At 38.7% G+C, this 16,499-nt stretch overlaps 1 protein-coding gene across 3 annotated transcripts in view; it reads left to right on the top strand.

The window, feature by feature from the left end:
* The window catches only part of phka2 (phosphorylase kinase, alpha 2 (liver)), a 23,325-nt gene extending 8,047 nt beyond the window's left edge, over positions 1-15,278 (top strand). The window contains exons 8-31 of one of the 3 annotated variants that reach the window (XM_053634843.1): positions 103-249; positions 1,116-1,169; positions 1,408-1,530; positions 2,441-2,536; positions 2,789-2,896; positions 3,056-3,134; positions 3,284-3,418; positions 3,685-3,794; positions 4,291-4,435; positions 4,559-4,637; positions 4,739-4,902; positions 6,223-6,393; positions 6,698-6,807; positions 7,206-7,339; positions 7,469-7,625; positions 7,733-7,812; positions 7,932-8,010; positions 8,874-9,003; positions 9,413-9,514; positions 9,631-9,749; positions 10,698-10,751; positions 11,447-11,674; positions 11,826-12,026; positions 13,018-15,278. In XM_053634843.1, coding sequence (XP_053490818.1) covers positions 103-249; positions 1,116-1,169; positions 1,408-1,530; positions 2,441-2,536; positions 2,789-2,896; positions 3,056-3,134; positions 3,284-3,418; positions 3,685-3,794; positions 4,291-4,435; positions 4,559-4,637; positions 4,739-4,902; positions 6,223-6,393; positions 6,698-6,807; positions 7,206-7,339; positions 7,469-7,625; positions 7,733-7,812; positions 7,932-8,010; positions 8,874-9,003; positions 9,413-9,514; positions 9,631-9,749; positions 10,698-10,751; positions 11,447-11,674; positions 11,826-12,026; positions 13,018-13,191 — 2,979 coding nt within the window. In that variant the 3' untranslated portion in view covers positions 13,192-15,278. Of the gene's footprint in view, positions 1-102; positions 250-1,115; positions 1,170-1,407; positions 1,531-2,440; positions 2,537-2,788; positions 2,897-3,055; positions 3,135-3,283; positions 3,419-3,684; positions 3,795-4,290; positions 4,436-4,558; positions 4,638-4,738; positions 4,903-6,222; positions 6,394-6,697; positions 6,808-7,205; positions 7,340-7,468; positions 7,626-7,732; positions 7,813-7,931; positions 8,011-8,873; positions 9,004-9,412; positions 9,515-9,630; positions 9,750-9,860; positions 10,491-10,697; positions 10,752-11,446; positions 11,675-11,825; positions 12,027-13,017 lie in introns of those variants that run through there. The other 2 variants (XM_053634844.1, XM_053634845.1) reach the window with 2 other exon arrangements.
* Positions 15,279-16,499: the final 1,221 nt, after the last annotated feature.

Below are 16,499 nucleotides of genomic sequence, written 5' to 3'. Positions count from 1 at the left end.
ACAGTATAGATCATGCTCAATAAATAAACTATCACGTGGAAGAGATGGTTTTGTTTTCACGTAGCACTGTTATATCATTCATAAATGATCATATGATTGCAGTCAATCCTGTGCTCCATGCTGCCACGAGCTTCTACATCTAAGGAGATCGATGCTGGTCTGCTCTCAGTTATCTCCTTCCCTGCGTTTGCAGTTGAGGACGCTGACCTGGTCAACATCACCAAGGGTGAGATCATCTCCAAGCTGCAGGTACACAGCCTTTCTGTTCTCTGTTTTATCTCCATACAATACAACAGATGTACTATAATGAATCAAAATAAAAGAAGTAACATCAGGATAAACACAGAAAAGAAAAAAAATTTAATTAAAAGAATTACATACAATATCTTTTAAATGTACTTTGTGTATTGATGATCTGAATGTGTGGTTACTGTGGTGTTTTATGTAGCACCATGGTCCTGGAGGAACCTTGTTTCGTGTCACTGTGTACTGTACCAGTTGTATATGGTTGAAATGACAATAAAAGCCACTTGACTTTACTGGAATTTCAAGGGAAATGAACAGGGTTTCTATCTTTTATTCACTCAAAAGCCTACGAAAGCGAGTTCCACACCTAAGTGTAGCTGGGATCTTCTCTGTGTGGTTGAGCAATGTTGACTTTCGTGATTGGCCATAATACCTACAGGCTGCAGCCAATGGGAACGCTTCTCTATCAGTGCACATCCTCACAGGACCGATCAGACAATAAAAAGCCATTTGACTTGACTTGACTTTAAAATTTGTGTAGATGAGACCTCACAAAATCTCAAACTTGTAAATATCTTGTAAAATAAATTTGGTGAGGTTATGAGGTTTTACATTGGAGTTCCACAAATAAGACAAACATATCATATCAGCTATATACAGATCCCTAATGTATATTATTCTGCATGCGATGATTTAAAGATTGATTGAATGACATTTTGTCATGTAAAATGTCATGTATGAATTTTCATATTTGGATTCTGGCAAGCTGAAGATGTAACCTGTCCTTAGTGTTAAACAAGCTGACTGTAAAAAATAAGTAAATGTCCTTGAATCTAACACATTTTAAACTGTGATTCAACAAAATGTAGGGACGTTACGGGTGCTGTCGGTTTATTAGAGATGGCTACAAGACCCCAAAAGAGGTAAGCATAAGAATTTAGATCTCTTTACCATTATAAGATCGTGGTAAGGTTGAGAGTCAGAGACATGCCAACCAGTAGCATATGAACATAGCATATAGAAGCATACTGTATATACTGTACATGTAAATATAATCTTTTCCACGGATTATTCAGGAAAGTGTCTCTCTTGGTTTTGTGTCTGTGTTAAAATCGAATGTTGGTCATATGTTGATGCCATGTTTTCACACTGCGTTAACAGGATCCTTCTCGGCTTCATTATGACCCAGCAGAACTGAAGCTGTTTGAGAACATTGAATGTGAATGGCCAGTCTTTTGGACTTACCTCATACTGGATGGTGTCTTCAGTGGAGATCATGTACAGGTATACACATCATCCTTTGACCACATTTAGGTGCTTTTCACTTGGGTGGCATTCGTACATGGAGATATTGTGAGCCAAAATGCATTTTCAAATGTGTTCACTTTGTATCTATTTGTGTCTGCTTTGACTTATACATGTGTGTCATTGTGTCTATCAGCCAAAAAAAGTTTGAAACATCGCCTTTAATGTGGAATTGTGGTGTTTTCTTCCATTTACAGGTAAACAGTGATTGATGTGCAACCTGTAGATTAGTTCTGGTGCAACCAGTTGTCATCAGAAGTCACATAACGCAGTTGAATAGAGTCGATCTGTTTTGCAATTAAAGTGTCACATGATCTTAGTATAAATAATCCTGTTAGAGAACATATCTTAACAAACAGCATCATGAAGATCATAGAGCTATCAGAACAAGTCTGGGACAAAGTTCTGGAAAAGGATCAATCAGGGAGTGGTTATAAATAAAATATCCCTCAAAGCACTATACTCAAAGAATGGAAAGAATATTCACAACAGAGACTATGCCTAGGCACGAGTTAATGTTATAGCAGTGGTTTTCAACCAGGGAGCGCGGAGAGTTCGGAAGGGGGGTGCAAATTGTTTTTAAGAAAAAAACACTGACAGGGCATCATTTGGGTACTCGGTGTATTTTATTGCTTTTCAAATAGAATGTGCATAAATGAAAAACCCTGCGTTCCCTCTTCCTCTGTATTTTCTTTTTGCTGGGGAGAGGCAGAGCTTAGTCTGCCTTTTATCTAGCTGTCAGTGCAGACCAGTGTTGCCAAGATAGTGACTTTTCAGACCCCTTTAGCTTTAGGTACAAAGGTTGAGAAGCTCTGTGTTAGAGTGATGATTGTGTGTGTCCACAAGGTGGCAGCATGAGACCATTATTAACATTATTGTAACTGATCAGGTGCAGGAATACAAGGAGGCCCTGGAGGGCGTCTTGATCCGAGCTGAACATGGCATCCGGCTGATGCCTGAGCTTTACGCTGTACCTGCTGACAAGGTGAGAGTGTGTGATTCAAATTCAGTTCAGATCATTTTCTAAATGGCTTTTGTGTATGTAAGCGCAAGCATAGGATTTTCTTTTCTCTCTCTATGTACGTATTTATGTGTGCATGATGTGTAATTGAGACAGCGTGGTATATCCTACAAATTGGAAAACCCATTTCTGAAACATAGTAGATTGAACAGTATGGTTTAAAAAAAAAAACATATTTATTATTATTGTAAAAGGTGTGTGTTTATTTTGTTTTAGGTTGAAGATGAGTACAGGAACCCTCACAGTGTAGACCGTGTAGCCACAGGCCAGTTGCCTCACTTATGGGGACAGTCTCTGTACATTCTGAGCAGCCTGCTCGTAGAGGTACAGCAGCTCATGTGACTCATATATATTGCCTTGCAACAGTGTATATACTGTATATATTGCCTTACAACTGTCCTCTCCTGTATCCTATGTAGATTTTTTTTAAATGCAACATTCTGCGTTTAAAAAAAAAGCATGTTTCTTTATTTCTCCAACCAGGGATTTCTTGCTCCCGGAGAGATAGATCCTCTAAACAGAAGGTTTTCCACTGGCTTCAAACCAGATGTTGTTGTCCAAAGTAAACAAAACACTGGTGGTCAATCATATAAAATGTTTGATGATTTGATAAATGGGATAAACTTAAAAATCTAAATTCCAAATCCAAATGCACACATTTGCGGTTATGTTCAAACAGGCAGGTTCTCCAGACCGGTGTTTTCTTTTCAGTTAGTGTAGTAGCAGAGAGTGAGAAGATCCAGGCACTCCTGAGGGATAGTGGGGTTGAGGTGCAGACTGTGTCTGAAGTCCAGCCCATCCGAATCATGTCAGCTCGTATTCTGAGCCACATCTATGTCAAGCTGGGTAAAGATTCAGCACACTTATTTATTCGTGGTTTTATCATCAATGTCATTAATATATACTGTCTCCAGAAATGCTGCAAATATACACACAACTTCCTGTTAAGTATTTCTTTATACATCCAAACGCGTGTGTGGGAAACGACACTCACTTTCAAGACCTGTTTTGTGCATACAAAGCATTTACAGCATGTACATATATGAGATTCCAGGACTGCAAGTGTACATTATGCACAACACACCTAACTCAAGCAAAGTTTATGTGCACAGGAAACTGTAGGAAGCTGAATTTGACCGGGCGGCCGTATCGACACATTGGTGTACTAGGGACTTCTAAGATCTATGAGATCAGGAATTGTACCTACACTTTTACCCCGCAGGTAACGATCAATTTCTAATGCTCTCAATCTACAGATCTTTCATGAAATTTGGTTATATTTTATTACCATCCACTCTCAGGCTGCTCAATGATGGAGAAATTAATTTTATTATTGAAATCACCATTATTTATTAACTCATTAATTATTCGGCCAATTTAGTAACTAAATCATTTTTATATCAATTTAAAACAACAAGAAGTAGTCTTTTCTGTCATATTGTATATTATATGTTTTCACTCCTTCAGATGTAGAAGCTTGTTCTTTAATGTATGACAATGGAAAAATAAAACAAATATTTAATGTTGGCTCACACTATCATGGACCAATTAATTAAATCACATAATTTAATTATTTGACTACCAACTACCATAAATTGTGCAGCCATACATCAGATAGCATGTCTCACTTAGACTGCTTATAGCTGAAAGTGGAACAAGAAAAAAAAAACAGTAAATACTGATTTTGAAAAAATCTATTCTCTTCTCTTTCTCTTTAGTTCATTGATCAGCATCATTTCTACCTGGCTCTGGATAATCAGATGATAGTGGAGATGTTGAGGACCGAGTTGGCCTACCTCTCTTCCTGTTGGCGGATGACCGGGAGACCCACTCTCACTTTCCCGATTACACAAAGCATGCTGGGTAATAATGAAATAAGATTACAGTCAAGACACATGCATGTACAGTACATGCAGATTTTAAAACGTGGCCCTCAAGTCCACCTGAAATGAAAATGTAAGATTTCTGTTTTTCCTGTTGTTATAGTGGAGGACGGTGAAAGCATAGATCCTTGCATCCTGTCCACTTTGAGAAAGCTTCAGGATGGCTATTTTGCAGGAGTGAGGTCAGTACATAGTGCTATAGTGCACATGCATTCTTATTTCCATTGTATATTTGCATATTCCACAATATTACAGTGCTTCGCATTGTCTCTCTGGCCTGTAGAGTTCAGATGGCAAACCTCTCCACATTCCTTACTACCTCATTCCACACCAAGCTCAGCTTCATGGACGCTGACTCAGAGGAGAACCTTGAAGATGAAGATGAAGAGGATAACTACAGCGAAGGTGAAGACGATGAAGATAAAGTTCATCATTTTTCCAGCAGTGGTATTTCACTTCCCTTTTCATTTCTGATGTCTGGTGCAGAAACTGCTTGCGAAAAGAAAGTGGGAGGAAATGGAGCTTTGATGTATATATAGTAGTATATGTCATCGTATTACTTTTAAAAAAATATTTTTGTCTGCATTCCATTACATTCAATTACTCCCCTTTTCCAGCTAAAGACTTCTTTGGTTGCAAGCAATAAGGAGAGATGAGCAATGGCCTCCCCCCATGTCCATAATATTGTCTATCACTATCTGTATCTGTATCAGTTCAGTGTGCCAAATATTCATATACATCAATCAGCCATAACATTAAAACCACCTGCCAACTAGTGTACTGTGGTATCTGGCACCAAGTCCTATAAGTAGCGAGGTGGGGCCTCCATGGATCGGACGTGTTTGACCAGCACATCCCACTGATGCTTGATCGGACTGAGATCTGGGGAATTTGGAGGCCAAGTCAACACCTTGAACTCTTTGTCATGTTCCTTAAACAATTTTTGCAGTGTGTCAGGGTGCATTATCCTGCTGAAAGAGGCCACCGCCGTTAGGGAATACCACTGCCATGAAGGGGTGTACTTGGTCTGCATCAATGTTTAGGTAGGTGGTACGTGTCAAAGTAACATCCATATGAATGCCAGGACCCAAGGTTTCCCAGCAGAACATTGCCCAGAGCATCACACTGCCTCTTCCGGCTTGCCTTCTTCCCATAGTGCATCCTGGTGCCACCTCTTTCATATCATCTGCTTCCAACACATCAACTTTTGAGAACATTGTAACGAGATAATTAATGTTATTCACTTCAGCTCTCAGAGGTTTTAATGTTATGGCTGATCAGTGAATGTGTCTGTATTCAGATTTAAACCCAAGGTGGGTGTGGCCTAAACCAGAAGATACATATGAAGGTACAAGCAGTGTCCACACGATCTGTGAATTCTGGCTCTTACAGTCCCTTATATCACTCGAGAGTGTTCCTCATATTACTCTGGACTTCTTTTATCCTGCTTACACAGTTATTAGTTTTGTTTGCACCTGACCGCAATTTATTTTTAACCCTTTACTGCGTGCTGTTGCCATATGGCAACAATTCATTTATCTCCAATTTTTTGATAGTTATCTCATTTATGTGAAAAAAAAAATCCTCAATTCAAAATAACATATGAAGATCTTACCACTAGCAAGTGTTATTATGGACTAGCAGGTTTTATGGATTACTCTTGCTTATAAATATGACAAAGTGTCTGTTAACACCAGTGATGCTTTTCCCTAACCCACTCTCCAGAGAAAGGGTTGGAGACGTTTTATTATTGCATTTCCTTTTTAGGAGATTCCAAAGATGAGCTCGACCAGTATTTCGCCCACCTTCTGCAGAGCACAGCCCCAAAGTCGCATCTCCCTCCCATCCAGATGGGGCAGGACCATGTTTTCAGTGCTGAGCACACCACCAGGGACATCCTAACTCTCATGGCTCAGGTTCAGGGCCACAACATGCCTAGTAAGCCATAAATGTTGACTACCAAAACCATTATCCCTCCATTGTTTCTCCACTGATATTGCTTTTAGCATATTAAAATTTCTTTTAAATATGAGATTTATATTCTCTTGCCTGCTGTATAGTTGGATTTTCATATCCTGTAATTGAGAAGTGTTCTCAGTGGGATTCTGCATTAATTAAAAAGCAGAGTGAATATAACAAGACAGAACATGCTGTACACTCTTCTGTGAAGGGTTTATTTCAAATAAAGCTCTCTCCCTAATGCCTCCCATTGTTTCAGACACCATTTTTTTGTGCTTTACAGAGGCGTCTATGTATTTACCTGTGGTCCCCATCATGAGCAAACACAGGAAGTCTCTGAACCTGCTGGAACTCCCACATCCTCAACACCACACTCCTCAACAACACCAGAAGGCAAGTCAAAAATACTTGAAATCAGAATTCCGAGGTCAACAGTCTACAAATGTCCAGTGTGAGCTAGTTTTAAATGCAGAGGTGGGGGTCAGGTAATTATTAATGGGGTATCGCTGGGATTTTAGTCTTGTGTGAATCCATCCTTTTCAGAAAGATTATTCCATATTACACCTTCTATAAAATGACCCTCAGAGGTAAACCCCACTAATATATCGTATATTCTATCTGAACTGGCATATTGGTAAAGATTCCATGATCAGAACAGCCTGGAAAATGTATCCCCCTCCGAATAGTACTTTAGGCTTAAACAAAAATTCAGTATCACAGAGAGTTGTGTAAAACATTTCTGGAAGTTTGTTTCACTAATGAAATTTGGATATGTGAAAATGTTTGCCTAGGCTCCTGCTCCAGACCTTCACCTGCCCCATGATGCTCAAGGCAACACAGACTTTGCTGCGCTCGTAAATCACCTGAAGGAATGTCCCACATTACAGGACCAGGCTGATATTCTTTATATCCTCTATGCTATGAAGTAGGCATTCAGACATGTTTCTATAATTAGACTTGACTATAGTATGATTAGCATCCTAATCAGTATTGCTCTGTGCTAATTAAATGAATCGCTCTGATTTTCTGATGGCCTGGTTATGGGGGTGCTCAGAGGTGCAGACTGGATGGTGAATATATCGGGACAGAAGGGAGCCACAGTGCGTGCTCTGCTTGAGGAGCTTTATGTCAAAGCTGGAGTGTGTAAAGAGTGGGGACTTATTCGGTACATCTCGGGCATCTTGAAGAAGAAGGTAGAGGTCTTGGCAGAGGTATGAAATTTAATTGGGCCCAAATCTTATATGTTAACTGAGTCTCCCCAGTTACACAACAACTGCCTAGCCTATGTTTCATCAACTAACCTATGTTTCATCCTCAGGCTTGTACTGATCTGATCTCGCATCAAAAGCAGCTGACAGTGGGACTTCCTCCAGAGCCAAGGGAGAAAGTCATCACTGTGTGAGTGTGTGCTTCTTCATGCGATCTTGCCATTGAAAAATCATTACAGATACTTAGCCTTAAGGTTTTTCTTTTCTTATTCTACCATTTAATTGAGCTATTTTTATCCTTTCTTTTAGTCCTCTCCCACCTGAAGAACTGAATAATTTGATCTATGAGGCCAGCGGTCAGGATATAAGCATTGCTGTACTTACCCAGGTAAAGCTAAGACCTGAAGGATATAAACGTATATAATTAGCTACTTACTATAAATGTAATGATAAGCCCAGACATGTTCGGTGTTTGACAAACATTTTGGATGAGATCGACTTTTTTGGCTGGTGACCTAGTGAACCAGTATCAGGATATATTTATTGATTGAGACTTCAAAGCACTTACATTTACATTTATTCATTTAGCAGATGCTTTTAACCAAAGCAACTTACAAATGAGGAAATACAAGCAAAGTGATATATCAAGCGGAGAACAATACAAGTAGTGCTACAATATAAGATTTATAAATGAGTTCTAGAGTAGTAGTAGTTCTAGACTCACTTCTGTAAGTCGCGCTGGACAAGGGTGTTTGCCAAATGCCATAAACGTAAATGTTAGGCTAAATTAGCCTCTTAGCACTTGTTCACAAGTAACGAAACTGACAAGTGGGCCAAGTGAAAATTTGTCTAAATTGGAATTCTCTCAAACTTTTACTTTAATATGTCACGAAATGTAATATATTTGCATGCACAATACCAGAAATGAAATCTCTGCTTTAGATTTCTTATTCTCCGTTTAAAACCCATTTGCTCTGTAAAATAGAAAATCGATAATGGACATAAAAAAGAAATTATGGCCCTTTACATTCTAGCTCTTGTTTCTTTACCCCATTATAGGAGACCATAAAAATCGAAAAATTAATCTTTAGAGTATGGTTCTTGTTCAGTATTCTGTACTGAAGATCATAAAAATAGATTGAGCAATTTTATAGCTTTTGAACCCTTTTTGTTCTTGTAGTCCATAAAGAAGACGATCAAAATAGAGAAGAGTCTTTAGCTGGTAAATCATCGTTCCTGTGCTTTATACAGGAAATCATGGTGTACCTAGCCATGTATGTGCGCTCCCAGCCGAATCTGTTCGGAGACATGCTGCGTCTGAGGATAGGCCTTATCATGCAGGTGATGGCCACTGAGCTTGCTCGTAGTCTCCAGTGTTCAGGTAATGGTTCTGATCAGCAATAAAGACTGAAAGGTCATGAGTTCAAATCCAGGGCTGTTACTGTAGGAATCACAGTTGGGCCCTTAAAGGCCATTTGTTTGTTTGATTACATCTTTCTCTGATTGAATGTTTGTTTGAATTTTTGTTTGATTGAATTTTTTATTAATCGAATGTTTATGTGATTGAATGTTTGAGTGTTTGAAAATTTATTAGTGGTATTGAATCATTCTTTGTTTGACAGATTGACTGTTTGCTTGTTTAATTGAATGTTTGAGTGAATTTGTTTGGTTGGTTGAATTGTTTTTTTTTTTTTAGGTAAATGTTTATTTGTTTGTTTGTCTGTTGCTTTGCATTTATTTTTAAACATGAAACACTCTGAATAAGTCATCACACTAATACTTCCTGCTAGGCGAGGAGGCATCTGAAGGGTTGATGAACCTGAGTCCATCAGACATGAAAAATCTGCTTCATCACATCTTGAGTGGGAAAGAGTTTGGAGTGGAGAGGAGCGGTGAGTCCGATTACTGCCGATCTATATAAAAAATGTTAGTGGTTCTTCGTATTAAGCCGAAGTGGAAAGTGAATATGATCTCTTATTATTATTATTATCTGTTTATTCTGTGTAAGTGCGTCCCACTGTGTCCATGGCCACCAGTCCAGCCATATCCATCCATGAGCTCGGACACACAGGAGCCACTAAAACAGAACGCACAGGTATCAGGAAGCTGAAGAGTGAAATCAAACAGGTGAGGGGGAGACAACCTGTTTTCAAGCTAATTATATACACACAATGGTAAATATGTAAAGGATGTTATGCTTCTTCAATTTGAAATGACATTGACAATATTTGTTTGCAGCTGGATGACTCCAGACCAATCAGCGTAGGTTGAGTTTGTAAAAGTGTTTCATTCTGGGCATGTGCATTCAGACTACAGAGTTTGCCGTCCACCAACCCCATCCTTAATTACATTCATATGCTTCATTGCCACCATCTAAGACTGGAGTTTGAAAACCAGTATAGACCAGTGGTTCTCAATGTGGGGTCCAGGGTCTCTGATATTTTTTCAGTTGGGATAACAGGAAATCACAACCGACCATTAGCAGAGTTTTATATTTATTATTGAGTTTTTACAGATATTAGGTAGCTTGTTTGGTCATTTGAATGACATTTTAAATCCAAAACCTCAATAACACAAAAACAATTAAGCCTATAAATAATGTCAGATTATGCCTAATGTGTTCTGTTGGTGGAAATTCAGGATTAAAAACCTTGATTTCTCTGATACAAAGCAATAATATTGTAAACATTTTAAATAACGAGTATTTAAATAATTCATACAAGGATCATTTTCACTGATGGGGTTTATGGAATATATTTTACAGATGGTTTGGGAACCCCTGGTATAGACCATGCTGAGTATTATTTATTTAACATGATCCACCTTTACTACCCATCTCAGTTCATAAACATAATTTGTTTGGTCCCACCTCGGTCACCTGCTTCCTTTTCCTGAATGTTTGAATTGTATCTCATCTAATCCAAATGTCTGTTTTTTAACCACTTTGTCTTACAGTTATGTGCAAAATAATGTTGAGTCCATTGCAGATAGATGTTGGATGTTGAAGGGGCTTTCATGTTACAACATTCAGGGATTCATCATTCCATCGGCAAACATTCTGCTTTTGTCTCATAGATCTTTACTGGCGGTTATTCCACAGGCAGTAATGTCACATCCCCCCGTTCCACGGTAATCACTTCTGTCATGCCTCATGCTTATTATCGTACATTAGTGACATGGAAAGCAAACTGCTACAGTTTGTTACTGCTTATGATATGCATGAGCTTTGTCTGACACAGAGTAGTGTTTGTTGTTTATGCTGTGGGTTGACGAATGGAAACACCAGGCAACAAGTAGGGTTTTGCGATAGATCAATATAATATCAATATCCTGATGATGATATGATTGCGTGATACACTTTTCTGAGATATTGTTGGTATGACTATGTATTTAAAAAAAAAAAAATTAATAATTACAAATGAAAATTTTCTTTGAGGGCATCAATGAAAATTATTGTCAAACTCACACAATTTTACTACTATTTTGCAGACAGTTTGTACAAATAAATTATATATCGTGATACGCATCGTGTATCATAGAAATGTCCTCAAGTATCGTGATCTGATATTTTTGTCATATCGCCCAGCCCTGGCAACAGTTATGTCGATAAAGTCCCTTCTGTAAGGTCCCCAACTCTTGAATGATCAAAAATCAATTTTACTTGTGAGAAGAGTGTTCTCGTTGCTTTCAAACGGGCATTTATTCGCTTCATAATATGGCCCATTTTCATCTGGTGTCACCATTACTTTGACCTTCCTATTGAATTGTTTGTCCCAGATAAACACTAATTTGTGTGTGTGTGTTTCCACATATATCTGATGCAGAGGTGTAGTAGTCCTTCGACCCCCAGTGGCGTCATGTCACCCACAGGTACGGGAGACTCACACCTGCAGTGGGAAGAGCGTCAGGGACAGTGGCTGAGGAGACGCCGCCTGGATGGCGCTATTAATCGAGTGCCCATGGGCTTCTACCAGAAAGTGTGGAAGATCCTGCAGAAATGCCACGGCCTCTCAATCGCAGGATACGTTCTGCCATCCTCTACCACCCGTGAGGTACAGGAAACAGCTGCACACACTTCATGATCCACTGAGTTTTTAATGTGTTATATTGCATCCATATTGTTTATGTTGTTAATAACTGACATGAAGATAAGTTTGCTAGATGAGGCTTAAGTTTATAAGCCCATGTGTACATGTGTTGTAGATGACAGAGGGCGAGATCAAGTTTGCTGTTCATGTGGAGTCTGTGCTGAACCACGTTCCTCAGCCCGAGTACCGGCAGCTGCTGGTGGAGGCCATCATGGTGCTCACCCTAGTGGCCGATATGGAGATCACAAGCATCGGTGGAATTATTCACATCGACCGGATTGTTCAAATGGCAAATGAACTGTTCTTGCAGGACCAGGTACAGTGCAGAAGTATTACACTTACAGACTTTTTAAAGATATGCAAGTGCAAAGTTTTCATACCTTTTCAGGGGTATGCCTGAAACCAACAAGACATTTTTTAAAAAATTTAAAGATTTATTTATCACGAATTGATAAAAGGTGTTTGATAAGACGTTAGTATTGAAAGTATCAAAATAACATTTCTCAATGTGATATAAATATGTATTTTTATTCCATTTCCTTTTATAGACCTTTTCAGGGCTCAGTTTTTCTCTCCTCACATATTCTTTTTCTATTCATTTTTGTCTACAGTTCATTTTCACTGTTGGTAATGATATCCCTAAACTTTAATATCTTTTCTTTCTTTTTTTAAATGTGTTTATTTATTATTATTTTTATATATCTTGAGCCTTGGCAAAGTAAGCATGTCATAAAATATGCTAGAGCATGTCAATAAGATGGAAATTTTTATGTTTTTTGAGTCATGATAATAGCAAACTCAGTTCCTGTTTTATTTAAGTCATTTGTTAAACTACTCCAACTCAAATTTTCCAACTTGTAGTATTTTCCAATTGTAGTGGGTTTTTTTTTAAATTAAGATTGTAAGAGTTGTCAGAAGTGTAGCGATGGTGATGTTGAAGTCATGTGACCGTGGGGTAGTCATTTATAGCTTAACTTTAGCTTTTTACTTCTGGCGATTGTATTTAGGCGTCAAAATTCATAAAATTTGTGTTCATTTGTGAAGATTATCTTGATGAACAAAATGTGTAAGAATCATAAACTTTTGTTGGTCATAGAGCTTATTTTCTGCAATAATCAAAAAAAAAAAACCAATGGAAAAATCCTATTAAATTTTTGTCAAGGGAACCAGGGTGACTCTAACTTCCGGGTCAAGATCACAAGAAAACAAGGAAGAAAAAAACAATAATGGCCGCCTAGGGCTGCCGTAGTACATACATACCCATTTCATCTTCGGCTTATAAGTCAACCAGTGCATTCCTTTTGCAGAAATCTAGCGGGGCCAATGAGTTTTTCCTGGAGAAAGATCCTGCCACAGGAATCTGCAACTACTTCTATGACAGTGCCCCCAGCGGCAGCTACGGCTCTATGACCTATCTGTCCAAAGCCGTGGTCACATACGTTCACGACTTCCTCCCCAGTGGCAGCTGTCTGATGCAGTAAAATAAATCGGCTTCAGGAACCTCTCTATCGACCTGGGATCAGTCAATTTAATAACAGTCCTGCTTTTCTCAGCTGTGGTGTCAGATCAGCAGGAGAGCGTTGGCCTGAGTGGCGGATATTCCTAAAGAGGCAGAAGTAGTTCACTCTAGACCACTGTGGAGCACTGTGTTATTAATTAGCATGTACCATTATATAATATGTATTTATTATTATTATTTAATTTGTTAGCCTAAGTAAATTAATTACTTTTAATTTAAATATTTAAGAATTTATCATTTTATTCAAGAATTCCACAATTTTATGAAACATAAATGGTGACCAGTAACCCATAATATTATCATGAAAACACAATACCTTACGATACATGTATATTTTCTGTTGTATTGCTCTCTCTTTATGGTTATTAATGAATGTACCTAATGTTTTGCTTTAGGAATTATTGCTCATGGATACACTGTGTTAATGTAACACTGAATAATGCTATAACAATACTTATATTACATACTGATATCTGTTGATGTATTACACTGATGACAATTACAATAGTACAGTATAATTGACCTGTTATATAAGTACTGTATTTGGGGCATGTTTACATGAATATCTTACACTGAGATGAATGTAAAACCAAAAGGGGAAACTGTTGATTTTTCATCTTTACTGTACATTTGCTTCTCTGCTCTCACTGGCAGAGTTCACAGCTTCATTTCTCATGTATGTTGAGTCAAGATTTAGTGGCTATATTTAATAGTGCACCATTTCACTTAATCACATTGAGTGTATAAATTCGATCTGTTTTATGAAGATCCTGCATGTCATTGTATTTATTTTCAGCCAAACAAAGGTTAATTACAGATCTACACTTACTGAGCACTTTATTAGTAATACCTGTATAACTACTCATTCATGTAGGTATTTAATCAGCCAATCAGGTGGCAGCAGGGCAATACATATAATCATGCATATATGGGATAGCAGCTCCAGATAATGTTCACATTATGTTTAGAAATGTGATCTCAGTGATTTTTACTGTGGCATGATTGTTGGTGCCATATGGGCTGGTTTGAGTATTTCTATAACTGATCTGGGATTTTCATGCCTCTGGAGCAGGGGTGTCCAATCTTTTCATTCCAACCAAGCAGGAGCCACACCTGATTCCACCTGTTAATCAGTTGAGCTTGGCTTTCAGTAGACTCAGGTGTGGCTTCTGCTCGGTTGGAATGAAAACCTGCACCCACACAGGTCCTTTGCGGGTAAGATTGTACACCCCTGGCCTAGAGTTTACTCAGAATGGTACAATTAAGAAAAAACAGCCAGCGAGTGGCAGTTCTGTGGATGGAAACACCTTGTTGATGAGAGAGATCAACGGAGAATGGCCCGACTGGTTCAAGCTGCCAGAAAGGCTACAGTAACTCAGATAATCACTCTGTACAATTGTGGTGAGCAGAAAAGTATCTCAGCATGCACAACAAGTCGAACCTTAAGATGGATGGGCTACAACAGCAAAAGACCACGCCGGGTTCTGCTTCTGTCAGACAAAGAACAGAAAGCTGAGACTGCAGTGGTTACAGGCTCGCCAAAACTGGTCAGTTGAAGATTGGAAAAACGTAACCTGGTCTGATAAATCTCCGTTTCTGCTGAAGTACACAGATGGTTGGGTCAGAATTTGGCACCAACAACATGAATCTATGATCTATGGACCCAACCTGCCTTGTGTCAACAGTCCAGGCTGGTGGAGGTGGTGTAATGGTGTGGGGAATGATTTCTTGGCACACTTTGGGTCTGTTAATACCAATCAATCATTGCTTGAATGCACAGTCTATTTGAGTATTGTTGTTGACCATGTGAATCCCTTCATGGCCACAATTGACCATCTTCTAATGACTACTTCCAGCATGATAATGCACCATGTCATAAAGTCGCATCAAACTGGTTTCATGAACATGACAATGAGTTCAGTGTTCTTCCCAGACACCGGATCTGAATCCAAGAGAACACCTTTGGGATTTTTGAGAATTTCGCTAGCAAAGAAGAAAACAAGTTAGCTAATCTATTAGGCTAATCTGTATGCAAATTCGCTAAGAAGGCTAGCTAACATTAGGATAATAATTAAATTATGTGATTAAAACCAGTAGCCAGGTTAGCCAGCAAAAAAACTTACATTGGGTTATCCATGCTATTCGGCTAACCTACAAGTTCGCTAGCAAGATAAATAACATTAGGCTATGAATTTTATTATGCGATTAAAAGCAGTTCGACAGTAGGGTAGCTAACATTAGGCTAATTGTAACCATTAAATGGTAACCATTATATTGACTCAAAGGGTATACATTTCTATTTTCACTATTTTATTTCTAATGAATTTCCATATTATAAATGTTTCTCTTTCATCAACTTTAATTTATTCACAAATTTGCGACTGTGTTGTCACGTGACACATCATATGAATGAATATAGTGTACGTTAAATGCGTTTTAACGATTCAAAACAAATGCTGTTAATCACTATTTCATATGTATTCATATATATATATATATATTGTCTTTGACATTACTGATGCAACTATCTTGGTAGCTGTGAGCTAAATTGGTGAGCTAATGGTAGATACGCAGATGGTATCCCCGCACTGTGCATTTCCAACACAATCACGGAGCTCCCAAGGGCAGCAGCATGATGGAGATGATAATAACTCATCCACTAAAGCTCCATGTAAACTCTGGCACAGAGCCGTGCTGGAACACTGACTCGTTTTACACACAGTTACCTACAGTATTAGAACTATAACTGAACATACACTTCAACGTAGATACACATAATGATCCAACTTTGTCAAGTACAGCATCAGCAAATCTCATTATTACGAGAAAACATCTCACTATTATGAGTAAAGCACCACCTTATTATTATTATTATTACATCCATCTATCCATCCATTTTCTATACTGCTTATCCTACAGGGTCACGGGGAACCTGGAGCCTATCCCAGGGAGCATGGGGCACAAGGCAGGGTACACCGTGGACTGGGTGCCAATCCATCGTAGGGCACAATCACATACACATTCATACACTACAGACACTTAGGACTTGCCAATCAGCCTACCATGCATGTTTTCGGACTGGGGGGAAGAAGCCGGAGTACCCGGTGAAAACCCCCGCAGCACAGGAGAACATGCAAACTCCGCACACACAGGGCAGCGTTAGGAAGCGAACCCCCGACTCTGGAGGTGTGAGGCGAACGTGCCAACCACTAAGCCACCGTGCACATTATTATCATTATTATTATTATTATTATTATTATTATTATTATT

Source organism: Ictalurus furcatus, chromosome 10 (assembly GCF_023375685.1).
Source record: "Ictalurus furcatus strain D&B chromosome 10, Billie_1.0, whole genome shotgun sequence".
Classification (NCBI taxonomy): Eukaryota; Metazoa; Chordata; class Actinopteri; order Siluriformes; family Ictaluridae; genus Ictalurus; species Ictalurus furcatus.
This window is presented reverse-complemented; position numbering and strand designations above follow the sequence as displayed.